The sequence below is a fragment of the Hippocampus zosterae genome, chromosome 14 (genome assembly GCF_025434085.1).
Source record: "Hippocampus zosterae strain Florida chromosome 14, ASM2543408v3, whole genome shotgun sequence".
NCBI classification, from domain to species: domain Eukaryota; kingdom Metazoa; phylum Chordata; class Actinopteri; order Syngnathiformes; family Syngnathidae; genus Hippocampus; species Hippocampus zosterae.
Genome location: NC_067464.1, coordinates 20,475,983 through 20,501,714, shown reverse-complemented (window position 1 = coordinate 20,501,714; position 25,732 = coordinate 20,475,983). Strand labels below are relative to the sequence as shown.

At 42.2% G+C, this 25,732-nt stretch overlaps 1 protein-coding gene across 6 annotated transcripts in view; it reads right to left on the bottom strand.

The window, feature by feature from the left end:
* Positions 1-215: 215 nt before the first annotated feature.
* Positions 216-25,732, bottom strand: part of c9orf72 (C9orf72-SMCR8 complex subunit) — a 95,990-nt gene continuing 70,473 nt past the window's right edge. Inside the window, exons 1-10 of one of the 6 annotated variants that reach the window (XM_052085783.1) lie at positions 12,987-13,159; positions 11,552-12,038; positions 9,343-9,438; positions 8,658-8,722; positions 7,351-7,423; positions 4,749-4,865; positions 3,228-3,463; positions 3,079-3,136; positions 2,737-2,846; positions 216-1,662 (exon numbers count right to left, since the gene is read on the bottom strand). In XM_052085783.1, coding sequence (XP_051941743.1) covers positions 1,476-1,662; positions 2,737-2,846; positions 3,079-3,136; positions 3,228-3,463; positions 4,749-4,865; positions 7,351-7,423; positions 8,658-8,722; positions 9,343-9,438; positions 11,552-11,998 — 1,389 coding nt within the window. In that variant the 5' untranslated portion in view covers positions 11,999-12,038; positions 12,987-13,159 and the 3' untranslated portion in view covers positions 216-1,475. The other 5 variants (XM_052085786.1, XM_052085784.1, XM_052085787.1 and 2 more) reach the window with 5 other exon arrangements.

Genomic DNA, 25,732 nt, shown 5'->3' with positions numbered 1-25,732 from the left:
ACTCTCTGACACGCATATGCAACATTGCATTCACACGTTTGCAGTTGGTGGTGAATTATATATATAGAAGTCACTACACATGTCGATTATTCCTGAGAAGAATAATCAAAGCAAATCCATGTCATACACAGTTGACCAGTCTGCTTTGTCAAAAGGGATTGTGACCAGATCCATTTTGAGTGCTTTTATCCTGATATTTGACTCAGTCTCCAGGCTTTGGGATTACACTCAATATTTTAATTATGTCAACAGATTTGTCACATTCAACACAGACATTTATTTGAACATTTTCAACAACAAAAAAAATCTTAACTGTACTGTACACCACAGTACTTTCGAAAGGCCAACTTAGGCAGTTGGTTCACACTACCAAATACAATAGCAGATACTTTTAATAAATAGCATTTTGAAATCACATAAAAATCCGAGCAGGAAGCAAATTATTTTCGCACCATCATCTAATGCAGGGGTCTTCAATCCTGTTCCTCAAGGGCCGCTCTCCACCCTATTTTCTAGCTCTCCTTGCTACCACACACCTGACTCAAATAATCAGATAATCAACAAGGTCTGTAGAAGCCGGATAACGATCCTGATCTTTGAATCAGGTGTGCTACATCAAGGAGGAAAAAAAGGCAGGACAGCGGCCCTCGAGGAACAGGATTGAAGACCTGTAATTGTTATGCATGCATTCATGCATACATACAGGACTGGAGACACCTATAACAACGTTTATCTTCTCAAAACACATCATAAAAGCAGATTAGAAGAAATAGGATAAAATCTTTTACAAACAGAAGTTCTTTGATGATACTGTACTGTCAGAGATTTTCTCGGACAAAGCTAAAGAAATGACTCGGCACACAGGAAAATTTGTCTTCAATATCGGCGGAAGCGGATCTCTGAGAGCGAACGACGGTTCGTTGCTCCGCGATCACACTCGGCTCCCTCTCCGCCTGTTCGAACTTTTATTGCAAAATACAAGAAAGACACTGCCCCCGAGATTTGCATCCCGCGCCCCCCAGTCCGGCCCTGCGGTAAGGATCTGATTTACCCGAATGCACAAGTCACAGACTTTGCTGATGACTAATGTCCACCTGGGCGCGACAGCTGTTCCCAAACTGTCTTTTGGTATTCAACAACTCCTTGTTCCCAATTTGTTTATTCCCACTCTGTGATTGAATCTAGCCTTCGCCACCCCCTACCCCTTGTTTTGACGTGATTACTCAAGAAAAGGCCCTCCGCCCAAAACGCCCACCTCTGCGCTGAGCATGTCCAGACATGCCCAAATTAACCGAAACTTTAAACATGATACAATTTTGTTCGTAGATTTCTCTATCATGTACCATGGACAAAAAAGGAGCCAAATTGGGGGAAACGGAATTCTCGGTCTGGAAAGAAAACATGCATATATTTCTGGAACAAAAAAAAACAAAACCAACAATTTTCAAGACATTAAGTGCAGGTAATGATCGCACTCAAAAGTTCATAAGAACATCTCTTTCCTGCATGCTGGTGTAGAATGGCTTTCCAAACACAAATGAATGTAGTCCTGCTCTCAACTTTTCAGCAAAGGCCATAACGATGTTCAGGTCTCCTTCAACCATCAGATCGAGATCGACCTTTAAATTGCGCAAGGACCGGAAAGGCTTTTTCCCCTTTTGACTGGAAAGGGAGAGACGATGATAAACAACTTGTCCAACAAAGCAATTCATTTAATTGCAAGCTGCTTCACAACACAGTTTCATAAACCATCTTGTCATGAGTAAAATGAAATGTCCTTATAGCTAATTAAATGACATCAAAGAATAGTAGTAGAATACATAAATCATATTTACAAAAGATAATAAACAAACACAATATTATTGCTAAATAACTACATTTGAATAAAAAATCTGCACAAGTTAAAATAATAATAGAAGGGTTTAAATAACTTCTCCTTTGAAAGTTAATTTTGCTAATCAGTGAATATATTTTCGTAAAGAGCAACTTTTTGGAGGTTACTCCCAGGAACAACAACAACAATATACTGTATATATTTTAATATGCGAGTATCCGACTGAAAAGTCGATAAATTGATCAGGTTTTGTGATAAAGGATACTTTTATTTTATATATCTCACTTCATAATGAACAACCAATTGGTTTCTATCTATTTATTTATTTATTTATTTATGTATTATGTTGTTGTTGTTGTTGTTGTTGTTGTTGTTGTTGTTGTTGTTGTTGTTGTTGTTGTTGTTGTTGTTGTTGTTGTTGTTGTTGTTGTTGTTGTTGTTGTTGTTGTTGTTGTTGTTGTTGTTGTTGTTGTTGTTGTTGTTGTTGTTGTTGTTGTTGTTGTTGTTGTGTGCATGGCAGCAAACTATTATCTGACGCCTATGCCTCCATGACTTTGGGCACCCCAAACTGGTCACAGGCCAAACTCAACAATTCCTGGATATGCTGTCAATAGTTCGCAAACTTTAATTGTGAAAGTTTGGCCGAAGCTTTGTTCATTAGTTCTGTCACAAAAACTCAGCAGAGAAAAATCGGGCCGAAAAACAAATACTCTATGAGAATATGGCCTCGAAATAAAGCAAAGCTATGGTATAACGTGTAATGAAGAACTGGATTACTTTTGTGTGTGATGCTTTCCAAGCGTGGGCCAGTGAAAAGTCTTAATTTGAATGCCCCTATGGTGGTACAATTCGGAATCTGCCCCCACCCCCAAAAAATGTGGAAATTGGTCAACAACTCTTACGTCTCATCTTCGATGTACTTAAGCAATGTGAGGGCTTTCCTGTGGAGCAACAGCAGGAACTGAGCCAAGTAGGCACTGCGCAGGGAAAGGCCGGGCTTCAGCATGAACACCTGGGTGTGACAAAAAATATAAAATCAAGCTATTTCTGGATTATTTCACGCTACTGATATATTATTGTGATTCTTTCATTCATTGTGTTTTGTGTTACATGTTCCATCTTATGTACAGCAATGTTACAACTCTCAAAATAGTGTGTCAGTCCAAAATACACCCCGTCACGGTACCCACATAAGAAGTTGATGCAGTGCAGAAAATTGAAGAGCGAACCAACTATTAACTTACCTCGTCTATAAATGACTTCACCAAAGTATCTTGATGCATAACATCTTGAAATATATTCCTATGAACAAAGAGGTACACTGTATTGTTGTTTTGGTGTAAGTATAAGTCTGATTAAAAAAAAATAAAACGCAGATAAATGACCGGCTCACAAGTCAGGTGTGAACGTGTCATCGGTGGGGATGACAGTGTCAGGAGGGATGTCCTCTTCGCTGTCCGTCTTCCATAGTGTATTCAGCTCGGACCGCATGTAGCCACGTTGGTTGTAAGTATGCTCGTGACACGGTGGCATCTGCTTGACTGTGTTGATGTCTACGTCGATGTGCGTGGTCGGGTAAGGTGAGTAGAGGACCTGGCGGAAGGGCAGTACAAAGCTCCCAGTGGAGTCCTTGAAAACAGAACAAGCAAAAGGAATGAATGGAAATACACACACTGATTTGCCCAACGTTACTTTACCTAAACTCCCATGTCAAAGGAAAAAAAGCATCTGAACACATTACGGATTGAAAAGAAAAAAAACAGTCATAGACTGAAAACTATTTCAAAGCATTGACGGGGTCGCACGTCAGCAAAACCAGAATGCACAAAAGACTTCAATCAGTAGGTACAAAATGTGTGCGCAAAAGAAGAATAGCTTCTTCTTCTGGGAAGCAGGTTATCATTTTCCCTTGTGGTGTGTCCCTTTTTGCTTGTTCCCATTTACATAAATAAAATCTGTCAAAACAAGAAACTGCTGAACAGACAGTTTGTACCAAAATGAGTCCTCATAGCTCAAAAGTTCAGGTTGTCAGTACAGTGGTACCTACACTTACGAAATGAATACGTTCTGGAAGAAATTTCTTCAACAGAAAATGTTGTAAGTAGAGACTCGTTTTCCATGTCAATGGACTAATCCATTCCAAGCCCCCCAAAATTCTGACATAAACGTTTTAGGAAGCATAAAAAGCATAGAAATATGTAACAAATACATGTTACGATTAGATTATTGCACAATAAATGAGAGTTGTGCATCGTGTAAAAAACAAAGAATAGAGTGAAGAACAAAAATGATGGTCATTTAACTTTTAACTGAATCTTCGTCATTTTTTTGGGCCTTTTTAGTTCATGTTCTCTCTCGGAAGTGGTTTTTGCCTGGCGTTTTGTAAAGAATTGTTCCAAGGACGTTTGCTTTTGTCGGCTTTTGACAATCCTTCAAAAATGTCCAAGGCAAACATCAGCAACATGAGCGATCGCCCGACTGGTGAACTTTTCTGGGTGATTCACATTTATGTAAAACTATCGGAACGCCTCTTGGCCCAACGGGCGAATGACGAGGACGCTGTATAGACACATTTTGTCGAGGACCCTTTTAGCCAATGGGATGCTAGGATGATGCTCAGGAATAGCCAATGGCAGAGCAGTATACTGTAAATGCACTGCGGGGAATATTTCGGTGTATGCAATTTCGCAATTCCGCTTACTTTTGTGTATTCGGACTCCGTAATGCAACAAGATCTTCCAAAACAGCCATAAATTATATAGAGAAAGCCATCAATAGATTTAGCAATGAGATTAGATTAGATAACCTTTATTTGCCCCACACTGGGGGAATTTGAAATTACCCAAAATAAACAAAACAGACCGTAAATGGGTTATGTCTCATTCGATATTTTCACATTTTAAAAGTGGCTTACCTTGAGCAGACCCTGAACAAAGAGGCCTGTATCATATTTGAATGATGAGTCTGCCTTGCAGAGGCGAGAACTTTTCTTCTCAGCAGCAGTAAGAAAGAGGCAAAGTGTTCGCACAATCTGTCCAAAAAAATAATAATTTGGTTCACAAGTACCACATCAAAAACCGACCATTATAGACAAACTATTGCTAATTTCCACTAAAAAAAAAGTTAGAAAGCCCCTTATGGAAAACAAAATCGATGGTACTCAGTTTCCCTTGCCCGGACGCGGGTCACCGGGGCCCCCCTCTGGAGCCAGGCCTGGAGGTGGGGCTCGTTGGCGAGCGCCTGGTGGCCGGGCCTACACCCATGGGGCCCGGCCGGGCTCAGCCCGAAGAGGCAACGTGGGTCCCCCTTCTCATGGTCTCACCACCCGTGGGAGGGGTCAAAGGGGTCGGGTGCTATGCGAGCTGGGCGGCAGCCAAAGGCGGGGACCCTGGCGGTCCGATCCTCGGCTGCAGAAGCTAGCTCTTGGGACATGGAATGTCACCTCTCTGGCAGGGAAGGAGCCCGAACTGGTGTGTGAGGCAGAGAAGTTCCGATTGGATATAGTCGGACTTGCCTCCACACACAGCCTAGGTTCTGGTACCAGTCCTCTCGAGAGGGGTTGGACTCTCTTTCACTCTGGAGTTGCTCACGGTGAGAGGCGCAGAGCAGGTGTGGGCATACTTATTGCCTAGTGCCTGTATATTGGGGTCCACACCGGTGGACGAGAGGGTTGCATCCCTCCGCCTGCGGGTGGGGGGACGGGGTCCTGACTGTTGTTTTTGCATATGCACCAAACAGCAGCTCATCATACCGACCCTTTTTGGAGTCCTTGGAGGGTGTGCTGGAGAGTACTCCTGCTGGGGACTCCCTTGTTCTAATGGGGGACTTCAATGCTCACGTGGGCAATGACAGTGAGACCTGGAGGGGCGTGATTGGGAGGAACGGCCCCCCAGATCAGAACTCGAGTGGTGTTTTGTTATTGGACTTCTGTGCTCGTCACGGACTGTCCATAACGAACACCTTGTTCAAGCATAAGGGTGTCCACATGTGCACTTGGCACCAGGACACCGTAGGCCGTAGTTCGATGATCGACCTTGTGGTCGTGTCATCGGATTTGCGGCCGCATGTTCTGGACACTCGGGTGAAGAGAGGGGCGGAGCTGTCAACTGATCACCACCTGGTGGTGAGTAGGCTCCGATGGTGGGGGAAGATGTCGGTTCGTCCTGGCAGACCCAAACGTATTGTGACGGTTTGTTGGGAGCGTCTGGCGGAATCCCCTGTCAGAAGGAGTTTCAACTCCCACCTCCGACAGAGCTTTTCCCATGTTCCGGTGGAGACGGGGGACATTGAGTCCGAGTGGACCATGTTCCGTGCCTCTATTGTTGAGGCGGCCAATCTGAGTTGTGGCCGTAAGGTGGTTGGTGCCTGTCGTGTTAAAATATTCAAAGCTATTTCCATAATAAAGTTAGAACACTGAAGAGGCTGTGTAAGGGAGAGTTTTTTTTTTTTAACTGGTACTGTAAAGCAAGAACGACTGCTTGCTGTCATACATACTGTATAGATGTATTTATTACATGTAATGCATTTATTACATGTAATAAAGGATGTAAAAACACATCATTTTTTTAAAACCAAAAATGTTCAAACTTGTATGTACATTTTCATTGCATTGCAAGATTTCATTGCATTTAGTGATTTGGAGTGACATTGATGGTTTGGTGAACTTGTGAGCATGCTCTTTATGCTATAGTTATCAGAATAACTCTTAATATGTTACTTGAACATACCAGGCACATTCTCAGTTCGTTGTTTATGCGTCACGTAACTTATTCAGCGTGTTGTTTTCTACTATATTTTTATTTTAAATTGCCTTTAAAGATGGCATGTATGTTCTTGGTGTTGGACTTTATCAAATAAATTTCCCCCAAAATGCGACTTATAATCCAGTGCCACTGATGTGGTTTTTTTCTTCTTTATTATGCATTTTATGGTTCATGCGACTTATAGTCCGGAAAATATGGTATATATTTCATGTCTGTGTTTGTGACCATTTCTCATAGCTTTGTTAGAGCTGCAGCGGTTGTGAAGACTCAATATAAGTAAAGCTGTATTGTATTGTATTCACTTTAGCGGAGCTCCATCTAGTGGATACATAGCACAACCGCAGCCACTATTGTTGCTTCTATTCTATGTGCCTTATAAAGCAGTGCGCCCGATATACGAAAACCATTTTTATAATAGGCCATTCATTTTAAGGTGTGCCTTATAATCCAAAGTGTAGTACAAAAACAGAAAATACGATAGTTTGAGGGGTGTGCATAGTTATGCAACCAGGTTATTGTACTCTTTCATTTTCACCTTGGAAAAAAAATTTACATTTGCTGAAATGGAGATCTATAGGTTGTAGCTCACATTAAAGTTGAAAATAGTATTGACACTAGTAATCTTGGTCTTTTTTTTAACCATAAAAACCTGGCCTTTTAACAGGGGTGAGTAGAATTTTTAGATTAACTGGAAATAACAAAATGTACGCATGAGTCTCTGAGTGTCTACGTAGTGTCTTCTGCTGAATTTACCTTGTTTACTTTCTCTGGGTTGCTTCCAACCACGATTGAACAACCACAAGTCTGAAGATGAGAACTGATGGCCCTGAACCACATAAACAAGAAGTGCAAATTAGAAACAATCAGTGCCATTGTAATCCATTTACTTGATGTTATCTCATTCAAATGAGTCATTGACAACAATGCGCTGTGCTCTGAAAACCTTAATAAAGAAGGCAGATGTGTTTGTAACAAGCGTAAATGCAGTGGCTCGCTACACCAAAAATTTCAGAGATATATTTTGTTTTTTTTCCCAGTAATCTATATATATATTGCGCGTCGTCCCGCACGCGGTCTGTCCTTCCGTCTGTCCCTTTTCAAAACGTACCTACTTCACCGCGCCGCCACTGCGCCGCTCAGGCAGTGGCTCACTACGATCGCGCGGACATCTTAGCGAAAAAATGTTGTCTACCCACAAGCATTGCAATAAAATTGTTAGTTATTTAGTAGAGCTAAACATCTCTTTATTTTCGCGATAAGCAATGAAGATGAACAAAAAGTTGAACCAAGCAACAACACTTTTGTGGGCCGAAGGCCCACCTTACCAGCCTTCCGCAGGAACTAGCTGATGAGCCGCCCGCAGGGCGGCGAACCACCACCTTACCAGCCTTCCGCAGGAACTAGCTGATGAGCCGCCCGGAGGGCGGCGAACCAGCTAGGACTGTATAATTGTTTATCTTCCACGAACACTTCCAATTCCATCACTTGAAATTTCATTTCACACAAGTGTTTCATTGTCAGTGTTGGGAATAATGGCGCTACTATCAATCCATCCATCCAGTTTCTGATCTGCTTATCTTCACATGGGTCGCGGGGGTGCTGGAGCCTATCACAGCCGTCTTAGGGTAGTAGGCGGGGGACACCCTGAACCGGTTGCCAGCCAATCGCAGGGCACACAGAGACAAACAACCATTCACCCTCACACTCACACCTTTGGACAATTTAGAGTGTTCATCCAGCCTGCCATACATGTCTTTTAGAGTGTGGGAGGAAACCAGAGTACCCGGAGAAAACCCGCGCAAGCCCGGGGAGAACATGCAAACTCCACACAGGGAGGACAGAGCTGGAATTGAACCCGGTACCTCTGCACTGTGAGGTCGACACCAGTGGCCCACCGGGCCGCCCAATAGCAATACTGACGTTTGAATAATGAAGTACCGGGTAACAGCAATTAAGCCTTGGTCTTTGGCGGGAGGAAATGAGCTACATTCAGCGGGTCTCTTCATCGGAGGACTGATGGGTATTAATCTGGCATCATTTGCCGGGACTCGAGCGCTTACTTGTGGAGGAAATCCTCGTGGCAGCTGTCTCCAATGTCATCATCATTTAACATGGTGTCTTTTATCTAGTCAGATGGAGGAAAACAAATCAAACCGTTATAAAAAAGATTGAAGTGGTCAAGCGAGCGAATTAGGGTAAAACAAATGTATAGGATCAGGACCTCAGTCTCTCCAATTTAGATTAGTACAGACATTTTGAATCAAATCATCAGAAATGACACAGGTGAGGTTTGCTAGTGTTATCACAGTGCTATTTTGACTTCTTTGTAATTTTAGGCCCATGTCTATAGAAGGTTGCATTATGAACATCCACCAGGGATATAAACATTAACTACCGATACATCTCTAAACTCCATGGGAAGATCCTGCTAAAAAAAAAAAACTAAACCAAAATGTTCCATTTTATTTTATATTTGGCACGCTGTAATGTTTTTTTCTTTCCCAAAAATGTTCTCTATCCTACTTGGTAATACCTGATGAGTAATTGTGTACCAATTACGGTGTAATGAGCATATTTGGGTATTCATTTGAGAAATGCGTCATAAAATCAAATATTTTTCGAATGTGGGAGGAGGGGGAGGCAGGCATCAACAAAAAAGTTGTGCATTGATTTGAAGGTAATCTTACAGAAAAGTGTTTGTTTGCATTTTTTCTTTTTGCCCATGATATTGACATGGTTACTCACATCGATGTCTTCAGGCACACTGTGTGTTTTCATAGAAGCAAGCAGCTCCATAATCGGAACAATCTCCAAGCTCAGCACTGCGATGATATTGTAGCCCTAAAAGAAGGCAAATTGTTAACTTTGGTTTTCACGTCAGTCTCTGGCAGATTGACTACAATGTTTCTATTTCAACTGTTAAATGGACCAGTCATGATTGTATTTGTTGTTTAGATTTGCATTTGGTTTTGTTTCATGTTGTGTTTTGTGTTTTATGTTTGTTGTTTGTTTGTTCAATAAACAAACAAACAAACAAACAAACAAACAAACAACAAATGTTCTGGTGGTTCATGTCTTGTCCTCTTTGTTCGATCTTTCCACGCGTGGTTGTCAACCCCGTTCCCTTGTGTCCTCCCTCAGGTTCCAGGTGTTCCTCATTGGCTTGCCAATGTGTTTGTATGTGATTCCATGCCTCCTTTCGGTCTTTGTTTTGCTTTGGGTTGTAGTCCCTGTCAGTTGTCATGTCCTAGTCAATTTAGTCTGAGTGTTCATTTCTTCTGCTCAAATGTTGTTTTTTGGATAATGCCAATGTGCCTTGTCTTTCTTTTATGCTTTTGATAATTAAATGTATTTTGGAGAGCACACCTGCCTTGCCTCACTGCTTCCCTGCCCCAGGACCAACTAAATCATTCATTCATTCATTCATCTTCCTAACCGCTTGATCCTCACTAGGGTCGCGGGGGGTGCTGGAGCCTATCCCAGCTGTCTCCGGGCAGTAGGCGGGGGACACCCTGAACCGGTTGCCAGCCAATCGCAGGGCACACAGAGACGAACAACCATTCGCACTCACACTCACACCTAGGGACAATTTAGCGTGTTCAATCAGCCTGCCATGCATATTTTTGGAATGTGGGAGGAAACCGGAGCACCCGGAGAAAACCCACGCAGGCCCAGGGAGAACATGCAAACTCCACACAGGGAGGCCGGAGCTGGAATCGAACCCGGTACCTCTGCGCTGTGAAGCCGACGTGCTAACCACTGGACTACCGGGCCGCCCACCAACTAAATCATTTTTCAGTAAATATGCAAATAAAGATGCTGGTACAGTATTTTTAATAAGAAAGATTGTTGCAAGATGCTTTCCGATTTTGTAAATGTAAATCACGTTTGCGCCTTTAGGACAAAATACAGAAACATGTGCATGGTAGGTACTTATGATGTAGTGCTGATCCAATTAGGGTTGTTCAGTCAATGCAGCATCAGTCACACAATGTTTGCCATGACCACTCCTTTTTCTGCTTCCATTTCTTCTTTCCTTTGAAGGTTGGCCAGTCATTTTGGTGCACTACTGCCATATTCTTTAGCCTGCTATAAAGAAGATAGCTAATGACGGTAATGCATGTCTTCTTCTCTTCTACCGTCTTTTGGCAGTTAGCGAATACTTTTGGTGCATTACCACCAGTGGAAAGAGGGTGGTGGCAATGCACAGAAAGTCAACACAATAAGGCAGGGGTGTCAAAAATCTATTTTCGTTGCCTGCCACGTTTTCGTTACCGTTTCCCTTGGCGCCCCATTATGTCTGAAACCATATAAATAAATTTGAATGTTGAAAATAAAAGTTTGAATTTATGTTGAAGGAAAATAAATCGACGATGTTAATTATTAATTTAGTTCACTGAAATTGCTCTGTATTCGTCAACTAAAACTAAAATACAAACAGAAAACTAAATTTTGACATAAACTTTAATCAAATTTAGTCTCAAGACTACAACTAAAACTAGATGAAAATTTCTTGTCAAAATTAATACTGGTTGCGTCATGACTGTCATTGTTTTTGGATTCCCACCACGCTTCCTCGCCGCCTCATCATCTCGCGTTCTGATTGCTTGCGCATCCCTATCCACTGGCTGCTTACTCGTTTGTCTTCGGGGCACACCACACAAGGTGCGCAGTCGGTTCCAAAACAATCCAATATGTTGAATATCCCCAATTTGAGGTTGGACATCCTCTGGAGCACTCGATATCAGTCAAAGCACAAGACACACGGCAGGATGATCTACTAAGATTATGTTGGAGCTATTACGAAAATCGGGAAAGGAGATTCTGATCTGAAATGGGGCTGATTATCCTGCCGTGTGAACCGGGCTTAAGACACATTATCAAGCAGAGCAATGTTAAGACTCAAACTGTCTGCAGTGAATATCCAAGTGATCATTTGAAGTGTCAAAGGTACCTTTTGCATCCAAATACGTCCCTTGCGGATAGCATGCTTTAGCCTCTCCACGCAGATGGTGTGCAAAGGCAGGTAGAAGGCCAGCTCCGTCTGCGGTAGCATAATGGACAAGGCGCAGGTGTTCTTGTCCCCCTTGAGCTCACCATCGAAGATGAGTGACACGATGATGACGCCCTTCTCTGCCAGGACAAAAAACTTCACGTCCACTGCGCCACACTCTGCACTGCGTAGAATCTCTCCATTTAATGTGTGATTGGCCAAGAAGGTCACATCTCCATCGCCAAGCAACATGACATGATCGCCCTTTGGTGCCCAGATGTGATGGACACGAGGACCGAGGATATTGTCCCAGTAAGCGAAGGTGGCAGCCAGCAGTGGGCATTCTCCCTCGATTGCGACTTCAGACTTTGCCACAGCAGGTGACTGGGGTGGACAACCAGATGACATTTAAGTTATAAAGGTGACAATCTTCGGAAAGATCGTCAGTCTGAAATGTAGAAAACAACAAAAATGAACTCTATAATTCATATTTTCTGTACATTTCAAAATCGTTAATTATCACAGCAGAAGTTGTGATATTTGTGTATGCCGAATGTTTTACGCCACGTACAGCAGTTGAAATGCAGTGATGGTTGTTTTTAAAAGGCTCTATAAATAAAGTTGAGTTGATGTGTGCTTTCCACGCTTATGGACTGGGTTGAAAGAAGTCACGTCTTTCCTTAGTTCATTATTGCCAGTGAGTTTACGCAAATAGTTAAATAGTTCAATACTACAAATAACATTAAAAAAACAGTTGTTGTTCATGGTGGTCGTGGTGCTGGTGTGGGATTTTAGTGAGAGCACTATAATTTGCTTGACAAAATGTTCACTTCAACTGTTCCACTTAACAATGATGGAATGAGAAAAAATGCTTCTCGATTCTAAATTCTCCCTTGGTCTGATTGTGAGCCCGAATGGTTGTTCATCTTGTGTGCAACCACTTCAGGATGTACTGCGCCTACTGCCCGAAAACAGCTGGGATAGGCTCCAGCACGCCCGCGACCCTCGTGGGGATAACCCGATTAGAGGATGGATGGATGGATTAATCAAAGGACGGATACTTTATAGCTTTTAGAAGAGAGGTTAAATACATGCCGACGTTACCAGCAACTATGTACGGTTCCATATCAATTTTGTCGCAATCTTAACTTTTCACATCACAACAACTACCTCTCAGAAGAGTAGGCTTCTTCTATATCACATCAGCCAGCAAATATTGTAACCAAGCAATTCAAAGAATCGCCTACCTCAATTATGTGCCGAATGTTATGTCACTAGAAACGTAGAAAGATGAATAAATAAAAGCCCAATCACTCGGATACTACCATCTAATTTAGCCGTGCTAACATGATAACTTGGGTCCACGGCATAGTTTAGAAGCCCGGTCGTAGCTTACCACTTAAGTCGTTTTGATCATGACCCTGCGATTGTAGTGAAGTCGTATAAATTTATTGTTTCGCGACAATCGTTGTGCGATTCTCTTTTAGTCAATAGAAGGTTGTAGCCAGTTGCAGTGCTGTTGTCGTCTTGACACTTCCTGCTACGTACGTGGGATGTCATTTGAAAGCGGGCACAGGCGCCCTCTGGTGGAGGACTGTGGGACGTTCAATGGGTCGAGTGGACACTTGGAAGATTTCCATCCAACCGCTTCACACAAAGGTTCTACTCGTGCACGCAAAACCGCCCTGGCGGTCATTTGAACTGTGTGGGGTTGTTTTTTTTTTCAGTTTTAAAACAGTGTCCGCATTAAAAAAAGGAATCAAAACAACAAAATTCGGTCGTCTGGGATTCATTTATGCAATTTGTTTTGGATTAATTTGTGATGAATGCTGTGATACGAAATGAACAAACGACAGGCTATATTTATGTTCACATTCGTGTTTAACAAAAAAATCGTGATATTGATTGTTATTTATTTCAAACAACAACAACAGCAATTTTATCTTCTTATATTGGCTAGGATATGGGCAACATAAGTCTTACTGAAAGGGGAATGTCAATTATTTGCTTGTGAATGACTCAGCAATTCAGGTTGCCTTTCGTTTTAAACACTTTTTTTTCTTTTTTTTTTAAACTGGGAACATGGCATTCACTTGTGGGGTTGTTCCAAATTGGTATTTGATGAGGATTCCTCTATTTTCTCAGGATTTTTTCCTACCTGTCCCCAATTTTTCAATGTCTTGCATCCATAAAATTAAAATGAAGTTAATCATTATTTGGGGCAATATATGTATATTAATATATATATATATAGAGAGGCGGCCCGGTAGTCCAGTGGTTAGCACGTTGGCTTCACAGTGCAGAGGTACCGGGTTCGATTCCAGCTCCGGCCTCCATGTGTGGAGTTTGCATGTTCTCCCCGGGCCTGCGTGGGTTTTCTCTGGGTGCTCCGGTTTCCTCCCACATTCCAAAAACATGCGTGGCAGGCTGATTGAACACTCTATATTGTCCCTAGGTGTAAGTGTGAGCGTGGTTGGTTGTTCGTCTCTGTGTGCCCTGCGATTGGCTGGCAACCGATTCAGGGTGTCCCCCGCCTACTGCCCGAAGACAGCTGGGATAGGTTCCAGCACCCCCCGCGACCCTAGTGAGGATCAAGCGGTTCGGACGATGAATGAATTAGCGAATTCCCGTTTTCACTTTCAGGTTCAGACGGTCCTGTGTGTAATGGCCAGAGTGAAAACCGCTCTGCGTCTGAGTTAGAGATTCGAATGTCTCACAGGCACCTCCTCTTAGTATCCCCAAATACTTATCCTGTCCTGTTTGTTTTTTGATTTCAAACACGAATGGTTTCAATTCATTGTAAAATTAAAAGAGCTGGCCCAACTTTCGGGGGGGCCGTGTAAATCACCACACAGCTCTCTTTGTATTGCTTGTATTTGTTTCATCTTGCTTCAGATACGATGTGTCATGCCCCTTTATGATTGGATAGGTTTTTCAGGTGCAGGGAAAGCAGGGCTAGGTCACCATACATAGACAGAACAAAAAAAAGTTGTATCTATTTATTTATTTGTTTTAAACCGGTTTTTAACATGCAGACAAGAAATACTACTCATATCTACTGATGATATGTTCCTTATCAGGAATATGAAAAGGGATGAGGTTGATGAAATAAAAGGGTAAACCGTTTCTGACACACAGTTGTCAGTTAATACCAATCCATCAGGTGAGTGGGGATTTTAAGTGACGAGGTCTGAACAAAGACCGAGCAGATCCCAAGAAAAGCACGCTTCGATAAATGGCGATACAAAAAGATTTATTTGAAGAAAAGCAAAAGACAGACAAAGCATAAAGAGAAATTGCTGGCGAACCCCCCCCCCCACCCCACCCCCAGGAAAACCAAATGAGAATAAAAAACGCTTGAAAACATCAAGGTAAAATTGGCAAATGAAATGACAAGTGTGCAAACAAACTAAACCTAAAACTAGTCAACAACAGCTTGGCAAAAAGATACTTACAAAACCCAAATCTATCGAGACCCCCCTAAGAAACTACTGCTAGCCTTTTACCACTCTACTGTTGAAAGCATTTTAACATACTGGATTACGTCATGGTCTGCAAGGTGCTCTGTTGCGGACAAAAAAAGAAAAAAAAAGAAAAACCCACTACAGAGAATTGTAAAAACTGCAAAAATGTAATTGGCCACTCTCTTCCCTCATAACAGGACATTGCCAACATCCGTTATGACACGAGAGCCAAGACCATCAGTACAGGACACTTCTCACCCCTTGTAAGTCTTTTTGCCTTCAGGGAGGCGATACAGGCCAAATAGATCGCACACCACCAGATTTTTCAATTTTTTTTTTTTTTATTTAAAAAAAAGCCATTTAATCTCTGAGTCTCTCAGCTGAGTGTGGTGGAGTTCAATGCGTAATTTTCGGATGAGTGGTGCAGGTATAGCCCTTGGATGGTCATGGGGACAAAAAGTAAGTCAAGCTCACACTTATATTCAAATTTAATATATAAGGACATATGGTAGTCCAGTGGTTAGCACGTCGGCTTCACAGTGCAGAGGTACCGGGTTCGATTCCAGCTCCGGCCTCCGTGTGTGGAGTTTGCATGTTCTCCCCGGGCCTGCGTGGGTTTTCTCCGGGTGCTCCGGTTTCCTCCCACATTCCAATAACATGCGTAGCAGGCTGATTGAACACTCTAAATTGTCCCTAGGTGTGAGTGTGAGTGCGAATGGTTGTTCGTTTCTGTGTGCCCTGCGATTGGCTGGCAACCGATTCAGGGTGTCCCCCATCTACTGCCCGAAGACAGCTGGGATAGGCTCCAGCACCCCCCGCGACCCTAGTGAGGATCAAGCGGCTTGGAAGATGAATGAATGAATGAAATGAATGAATGAATATGAACAATATTAGGAAAAGCCTCTGTTTGAGTATCTTGGTGTCGCGGACACCCGCCGTCCAAGCAGCCAAGAAGCTCCATACCAGGAGCACCGGTGAACCATGACAGATCCTGAGACGGTGGTGGCGCGGTCATCCTCTCCTTCCTTTCGCTCTGGTTATTTTTTTTTCAATTTCCATGGAATTTTATTTATGTCAAAAGTAGTATTACGCTTCCCCATAATGTCCAAATATGCTGCATGTGGGTCATGTGTCATGAATTTTTTTTCGGTATAATAGATAATACACCGCTTATCCTGAACAGGATCGTGGGGGGATGGGTGCTGGATCCTATCCCAGCTGAATTTGGGCAAAAGGCGGACAACACCCTGAACTGGTCGCCAACCATCTGCAGGGAATATGTACTAGGTCAGGCAAAATGATCTGACCTTTGTAGGTTGAATAAAAGGCAAATACAGTAAAGAAACAAAAAAATGTTTTTATTTTCCAAAAGTCCATATAATGCAATTTTTGAGGGGATATGAGGTCCATACTTCTTCAAAGAAGACAACATTACAGTGACTGTGAACTCTGATCGATATTGTGAGATGAGACTTTTTTCAGACCAAAATTGAATATGCTCGGCGATATGGACAATGTTTGGTTTCAAGAGGATGGGGCAAAAGCCCACACCTCTTGACGTGCGATGGGATTTTGAGGGAGATGTTTCCTGGTCATTTGATCTCATTGCGTGGTGACATCGGTTGGCCCGCCCGTGTCTCTGGGGCTACCTCAAGTCAAAGGTACATTAATCGCCCTCACTCTATTGAACAACTTTAAGACACAATTTGGAAAGAAATTACTGCCATTCCACATGAAATGACCGGCCGAGTTGTAGACAATTTTTGTGAACGCCACAATGTGTGAACAATAATGGATCACATTTGACTGATTTAATTTAAAAATATAATCAATCAATCTGTACTTTTCGAAAATAAAAACACATTTTTTATTCTTTACTTAATTTACCTTTTATTTAATCTAAAAATATGTCAGATCATTTTGGTTGACCCTGTAGATACTAACAAACATTCATACCTACATCCACACTGTCACTGAGTGGGAAACGATCCCACGCTGCCCACACCCGTCAGGTGAGTTTACCTCTAAACCATCAGTGACATACTTATAATATATGCAGTATGAAACGTAACTGCCACTCCCAGCGGCTAGCCCCGCAGCACAAAAGAGAAAAGACAAATTTCAAATGAACAATGGGCTCAAGCTTGCTTGGAGGCTTGTTGTAAGGAGAATTCATGTATGAATTAATCTCCACCTTGCTTTATTGAAGTCCCTGGAAGACAAAAGCCAGAACCCAAAAAGAAATCACGAATAATCATTCGTCTTAATTCCCCTTTTTGCTGCAGCAACAGTAAAATGATCATTTAACACGACGTGATATGAATCAGTCATAGTGGATTGACTTCTCCCTCGTAGCTTCCATACATGGTTAGTTACACTATTTTACATTGAAGACTGCATTCATTCTAATTTTATTCGTATTTGTTGTCCACCTAGAGATTCAAAGTGCCTCAGCAAACTTCACATTACATGCCTGGGAGTCCTCATTATTTTTTCATAGAGTATGTGTCACATCCAAGTATCAAGGCCAGGAGCCAGGAGCTAATAATCCGGTCCTTATTAGCTCCTGGCTGCGGCAGAAGGGAGAAGTACGTAAATGACGTCAGAATGAACCTTCTTTCAGGCTCACGTGGCATACAGTATCAACTCACTTCTCACCCCGGAGGCCCACTTGTGATCATGTGCGGTATGCTCCCTTTTCTGTTATTGCTCTCATCTTTCACACGGCAGTGTACGCTGACACTTGCCACAAGACATGTTTTAATGGGCCGGTGTCCTGGGACCAGCTGAGTGCAGCTCGGCTTTGACCAGGGCACGTCTAAGTGCTGAGATAATGCACAGAAGGGGTTTCACCCCAATGGAAGTCATAATTAAATGTGTGTAATAATTACGTTTCCATTTGAAAGGAAGCAGCTGGTCTAATGTCATAGACTGGCTCTGTAATTGTCCAGACACAGTGTACTCTGATCACACAGACCGCACACAGCGTTCTCCAATGGTTATCCATTGTTTGTATTCCATTTAATATAATTCATTCAATTACTTAACATATATGGTTCAAAAATGTGTGTGTGTGGGGGGGGGGGGGGGGGTTCTAGTAGTTTGAGCGTCCACCTCACAGTGCAGAGGTCGTGGGTTCAATCCCAGCTCCGGCCTTACTGTGTGGAGGTTGCATGCTCTCCCCGGGCCTGCGTGGGTTTTCTCCGGGTGCTCCGGTTTCCTCCTACATTCCAAAAACATGCATGGCAGGCTAATTGAACATTCAAAATTGTCCCAATGTGTATGTGTGAGCACAGATGATCATTTGTCTCTGTATGCCCTGCTATTGGCTGGAAATTACCATTGATGGCTTGAATTCTGACACTGGTATGGCTGGTATGAGTTCGATCATATCACAAGAGAGAGCAGTGTCTATGTGGTGGAATACATTGTTGAGTTTGGGCGAAGATACAACAAAATATATTCATTTAAAATGGAGATTCCAGATGCTATCCCAGCCTTGAAATCTATGGATACGTCACTTCAACACAAGGGGGTGCTAGCCTGCAGCAGATGAGTACAGACAGTGAATGTGCCTACTCGCTAAGTGCAATCTATAAACACAGACGGGGCAGATCGGGTGCAAAATAGAAACAGCAAACATACCGATGCTTTTCAGCAAGGCCTCACTGAAAAAAAGAAGTGCTGTGTTGGACGTTGCACATGACAAGGCGACCATGTATAAACCCCCACAAACTCCACTGTTCTTGAACAAATAGTTCTGACGTTTGCGGTTGCGCCCAGGAGGCAGCAGGACACCTGGGCGCTTCGGAGGAGGATTTTCAGTCAGATTCTTCAAGAGACAAACCACCCACTTCCCAGTTGGAAAACAGCATCGATGCTTCGCATCAAACATGATACGATTTCTTCACAAGTAATTGAATTTCAGTTAAAGGTCAGGTGTGAAGTAAACTTGGCCAAACATCTTTTGAGTAATACTTAAGGCTAAAACAAATTCAAGCATACTTTTGTTAGTTATTTAACGTGCTTAACAACGAAAATTATTTTGTTTGGCAATCTCCGGCGAGTGACGTCATTTACAGAATACCGTGTCGCCAGTCGGCCATCGTAATGCATTTTTGATTGTCCTGTTAACTCCTCTTTGCCATTGTTAAAGCTATTGAGTGAAATGCCTCGGTGCTGTGTGGCGATGCGCTTTTCACATTAAGGCAAACAATTGTCTGAGCAGCCAGAGGAGAAGAATAGGGCATGTAAATGGCCCGGAAAATTGGAACGATTCAGTTTTGTTCTCACAAAGCGAATGAATTTCACACCGGTGTCGACAAGCATCCTTTGTTACAAGCACTTGGTAGACCTCTGTTTTCTCAACATTGATTGTCATACCTACCGGAAAAGGTAGGAGTGAAAATCAATGAAGAAATCTGAGCCACTATTGTTTATAAAAACATTTGATTCAAAGTATTGTACGATCTATTTGTACATGGATGTAATCCTGTAGGAAAATACTTGAACTTTATGAGTGCATGGATGGAATCCTCTGTAATGGTTCATGACTAACAATGCTGCCGATATAAAGTGCGGAGTGGCCTACAAGGCAACAGACCTATCTTAGCATTGACAATGTAAGACACCGACCCACAATTTACACTGAGCAATTAACCTTCCGTGTATGTGTTTGGGATGTGAGAGGAAACTGGAGTACCCGGCGAAAACCCACGCAGGCACTGGGAAAACATGCAAAGTCCACACAGGAAAGCCTATATTGTCCTTGGGCGTGAGGGTGAGTGTGAATGGTTGTTGCTTGTCTATGTGTGCCCTGCGTTTGGCTGGCAAACAGCTCAGGGTGTACCCCGCCTACTCTTTTTCAAAACCTGCCGCAAAAAAAAAGGATGGTGATGGCCATGGCATGAGTTTTTGTTGAGCAAACGATCTCACCAAAATACCTCGAATGAGGTTCTCAAGAGGTCAGATACCATTACTCAACAGGGCATGCTGAAGAATATATCTTGTCCAGGGAAACCAAGACAACAGAAGTATTTATAAAAAAAAATTATGAGATTTATTTCAGCTTCAAAAAAGTTTGGAGAAGCATGTTCAAAGATCTGTCATAGAGCCTTCTCTCTTGAGCAGTCGGGCGCTCCCCTTTTTTTTATACTCTTCTTGGGAGGTGCCGAAGTGCAGATCATGCAGCACAATCAGCACTCTGGTAAGCAACTCCTTCAGATAACAGGATGAAGTTTGGCGCTTGAGCAACTTTGCTTATCTGCAAATAACATGGTCAGCATTCACAATGGTACAAACGGTTAGTTATAAGATACATTTGAGCACTGATGGATGCCAAATTCCAATTACAAGTATGCAAAGGGAGATGAGAGAAGCACCAGCTCGCCAATCTTGTTCATGTTCTGAAGAACCGTTCATGAATTGTTACTAATAAAGATTGAGTAGATTGGATAATAGGTCGTTGAACTTTTTTTAAAATCATTGAATCTGTTGAGGCATCTGAGCATGCTCTCTGTGATGAGCAAGCCGCTTAGGGCTAATGCTCACAGGACCAGTAGGTCGGCTACAACCTACACCGGGGGTCGGCAACCTGCGGCTCTGGAGCCGCACGCTGCTCTTTAGCGCTGCCCTCGTGGTACCCTGCAGCTTTTTCAAAAAGCTTTGAAAATGGAAAAAGATGGGAGAGGGAAATATATTTTAATATGATTTCTGTAGAAGGACAAACATGACACACACATTCTTAATGTTTTCCAATGCCGTAAAAATGTGTAGAATGAATATTAAATTCCAACATTTCTGTCAACGAAGTTTTGCGTCACAGACTGCGACACACGTTTCTATTTGCAGGACGGGACGCCAGGTACATTTCATGTACAATTCACCGAGGCTACTGGCAGAGAATGGGAATCTGGAGCGCAGAGAGGAGCATTTTTAAATGGTACACGTGAGCTACGATAGTTAACACCTTGCAAAAAGTGCGTCCCATGACAAGCGTGTGTAAGTGTGAGCGTATGCGCGCGTGCGGTAATGGGTCGATCTCGGGAGGCTGGTTGATCGAAAAGTAGATCTTCGGTCAAAAAAGGTTAGGCACCCATGCTCTACACAGTCTACATGATGCAATGCAGGGCAAAAAAAATATAGTAATAATCACGAAGGCTCATTGTGTATTTGTAGCCACCTTAGTCATTTTGATTGGAGGCTAATATAGCTAATATAGATACTAATATGTTTCCTTCATTTTAAGGCTTTTAATTTTTTGCGGCTGCAGGCATATTTGTTTTTTGTTTATTTGGCTCTTTCAACATTTTGGGTTGCCGACCTCTGACCTACACTATCTGTCTGCCACATCTACAGTTACCATTAATACATTTTGCGCTAGCTGACAGTCATGTCCCTCGAGTGGGGAAAGCCTCTCAAGGAGGAGGGTGCAAGTGGTGCACAAGTTCATACTTAGATTTAATAAGTCAGGGATGTAGGAGGGCAGACAATCAAGAAGGCGTGCAGCCGAAGATCCCCGCCAGTGTCTGAGGAGGAATGTTAAGCTGTTAGCTTAAACTCAAAATCAACAAATTTCTGCTTTCAAATTTAAAGTGTAAGACAAGTTTGGAGAATTTGAAAGCGATAGAGCTCATTTTTCCAGCAAGCACACACAATTGGGCATTATATATTAGTTTGAAATAGCAGTCAGCATAAAACCTTTAGCTTTCTGATATAGAAAGCAAAAAAATGTAGGTGGATGGATGGATGAGTGGCTGGGTATTGAAAGAATTGCAAAGCATGAATTCATTGATTGCATAATCCCCTTTGTTGTCCAGCCATTTATTTTCTACCACTTCATTCACGGTCATTACTCACACATGAGCTGGAGCCTATCATAGCTGACTGTAGGCGTGGGGCAGGGTAAGATCTGACGTCATTTATGTCACATAAGGAAAACAACTATTAAAACCCAAGGGCGAGGTGTAGTCCTCAATTATTCTGGTTGTTTCTGGAAAGTGTGAGGATACTCGAGTATCCTTGTCATGTTCCTGTTCTGGGCCTGGCCAGCAGGTGGCAGACTGAGCGCAGGCTGCACACCTGCTGCCAATCTGTCAATTAAGGAACTGTGTATTTAAGCACCCGCAATCTGTCTTCTGGTTGTCGGAGTATTGTTTATGCCTCACTGTTTCCATGCGCGTAGACTATTCTTGCTGTAGATCTCAGCGTGTTTCGCTTTTGAACTCTCAGTACCAATGGTTTTGTAAGTATTGGATTTTATTTTGTGGTTTGGCTTTCTCTTGCGTGTATTTTGATACTAGTGATGGGTCCATGAGGCCTCATGAGGCGTGTCGACACACTGACACACTGTGTTGATACTGTGCTGATACTGTGTCACTGACCACTGCCACCTGCTGGACCTTCAAGATCCCTGCAGCCAACCCACTTAACAGACTGAACTGACTGATAAATTGTTTTGTATATTGAACATATAAAATATACAATTCGGTAATAAATTGGCAAAAGGTGAAGGTAAGATATAAAAAAAGGAAAAGAAAGTAGTCATCATCACAAATATGTGTTCAAAGGAGTAAAAAGAAGCAAAAAACCTACCCCGAGTCCTAGCCCTTCTTATATATGAATTGATCATTTTTCTAAATAGGATAGAAAGTCTAAATATCAACAAATGCTTTTACCCTTATGTATGCTGTACTAATACATTTTTACAACATTAGGTTTGTATATACAGTACATACTCTTTAGAGCACATGTATATGTCGATTTTCTCATATTCATAATGGATGCTACATTTCATTAATATATTAAATAATCTCATCAATGTATTTCTGATGTATTGCTATATTTCATGAGTGTATCGAATTTATCAGCTTAATTCTGATTTGTGTAGTTGTCTTGTACTACTCTCGAATTCATTTTTAATCTCAGCAAGAGAGTTCCTCATTTTACTGGTCCGTTTCAGAATCATTCCACAGGTTTACACCTATTACAGATACACTCCTTTGTGTGATGTTCGTTCGTGTTTTGGATTTTTTTGTATAGATTAGTACCCCCTAAATTATGACAACTTTCTCGAATTTTAAAAAGCTTCTGGATCTTTTGGCAAAGGTTATTATTGTGTGCTTTGTCAGAAAACCAGTCTGTGTCTGTTGACTAACATTTTCCTCACGGAGTGAAATCAATCTCCTTTGTATCGAGTTGATCAGGTTGTTGATTTTGCTTGTGGAATGTCCACTGCTCTTCAATGTTTGTGTGAATTTGCTGGAGATTCACAGATACTGGAACCAGAGCTTGCTAAATGGGTGACATGTCCGGTGACTTGCTGACCATGCGAGAACTGAAATGTTTTTAGGTTCGAAGAATTGTGTGTAAAACCTTTGCAACATGGGGCCGTGCATTATCGTGTTGCAACATGAGTGGATGGTTGTGGATAAATGGCACAACAATTGGCATCAGGATCTCATTATGGCATTTCTGTTCATGTGAAATGCCATCAATAGAATTTACCTGTTTGTGAATAACATGCACCTGCCCAGAGCAGAGCCCCACTGCCGCCATGGTCCACTCGATCCACAACACAGACATCGGCAAGCCACTCACCCATTCGGTGCCATACACGCTGTGTGCCCCGAACAGTGAAAATCATGATTCAGCTGTGGAGAACACCTCGCCAAAGTGCCAGACGAGATCGCCCACTCAAGTCAGTATGATGACAAACTGCATTCAGGTTGAGACCCCGATGATGATGACGAACATGCAGATCAGCTTGACTGAGACGGTTTCTGACAGTTTGTGGAAAAGCTATCCGGGTGGTTGGTCTCAAACAATCTCTGAGGTGAACATGCTACATGTGGAGGTGGCGGTTCTTCTGCGGTTGTCAGGCCAGTTGGATGTACGGCCAAATTGTCTGAAATGCCTTTGGAGACGGCTTATGGTTGAAAAATGAACATTCAATTCACGGGCAATAACTGGTGTATATTGCTGCATTGTGCTGTTGATCAAACATAGAATATAATATTGTCGACTTGATCCTTTCCTTGTAAAAGAATAGAGGGCTGTATTTTCATATCAATGAATAAACTGTTGTGTTGCGGGATGGCAGTGAGGCAGGGAGAAGCAGTGTGTACTGAACAAAATACACTTTGAGAGGAACACCGGAAAAACTAAATCCAAAGCACGAAGTCCAGAAATTGAAGTAACAAACAAAACCATTGACAGTAAAACATGTCCTTTTGATGCAGATTTTTTTTTAAAAAAGCATATTTACTTTTTTTGCTCGTACCTCAGCTTTTTAATTCTTTTTCATTTTTTTAGCTGTAAAAGTTTGCACAATATGGATTTTTCACCATGAAATTTATAGCGATGTCATTCCAGAAAAAAATTCCACAAGTTGCTGAACCTAACCCTTAATTCATAAATGTTACTATTTTATTATTTATTATTATTAGGCCTACAGCGTTCCTGTATGGAGTTTCCATGTTCTCTCCATCCCTGCGTGGGTTTTCTCCGGGGACTCCAGTTTGCTGCCACATTCCTAAAGCATGTATGGAAGGCTCATGGAACAATCTAAATTGTTCCGAGGTGTGATTGTAAACATGAATGGTTGTCTATATCATGGGTGCCCAAGCTTTTTGGACTGGACCGAAGAACTACTTTTCGATCAACCAACCTCCTGCAATCGACCCATTACCGTGCACACGCGCGCGCTTTGATGAGCAACATCATAACTACCCTTATGTTTGTGGGATCCACTCCTATCCAGGATATTGAGGAACATAACAGTTTGACTTGGAACACACTCGCCCCCTAACTTGAAATTTTTGAAGATTTAGGGGAACACACCGTAAATTTACTTCTAAAGTAAATTTCATCACAATTATTTTAATTTATTAATAAATGGTTTGAAGTCTGCAGCAGAGTTTTGTGAACACACACAAAAAAAGCTCAGTAACAGTAATTATTTAAAAAAGACACCTGTTGTTGGATTTATTATTTTTTAGTAATCATACATTCACGTATTATTCGGTTGATTCTCGTGTCGTCATTTTATGCTCGCAATGAAGAATGCTTCTGCCTGTCAGTATAGTTTGATTTTGCTTGCAAAGAAGAACGCTTATGCTTGCAATCATTAGTTGGCTTTGCCTGCAATGAAGAACGCTTATGCTTTCAATAAAGATATATCCTTTATTATTTACTCACATCTATAATCATATATTCTTCATTATGTGCTCACTTTTGCTTGCTATACTGTGTGAAAGGTTAGGGTCGCAACCACCTTTCCGAGGACGTGGTTGGGAAGAGATAACTGTTAAGACTAAACAGTGAGCAAGGGTGAACCGTGAATGGAGACATCAACACCAGCTGCAACGGGATGTTTATGTGACATTTGCACACATCTACGTAAATTGCACTCACATTCACACACATAGTCAAACAAGTTCAGTGTGTGTTCAACAGCCCCCACCCTTTAGGTTGGACACACCTATGTAGTAGCTTTCCCAATAAATGAGGAGGTGAAGGGAGAGATCGTTAGGGTTACGTGCCGAGAACTGCCTTTTGGTTATTCCTGAGTGTCAATTTGGACCAACCTGACACCTGTAAATTTAATGGTTGCACTGGCACAACTTGATGAAAATTGTAGTCGCACTGTCTCAAATTTTTGTGGCCCTTTTATTGATAC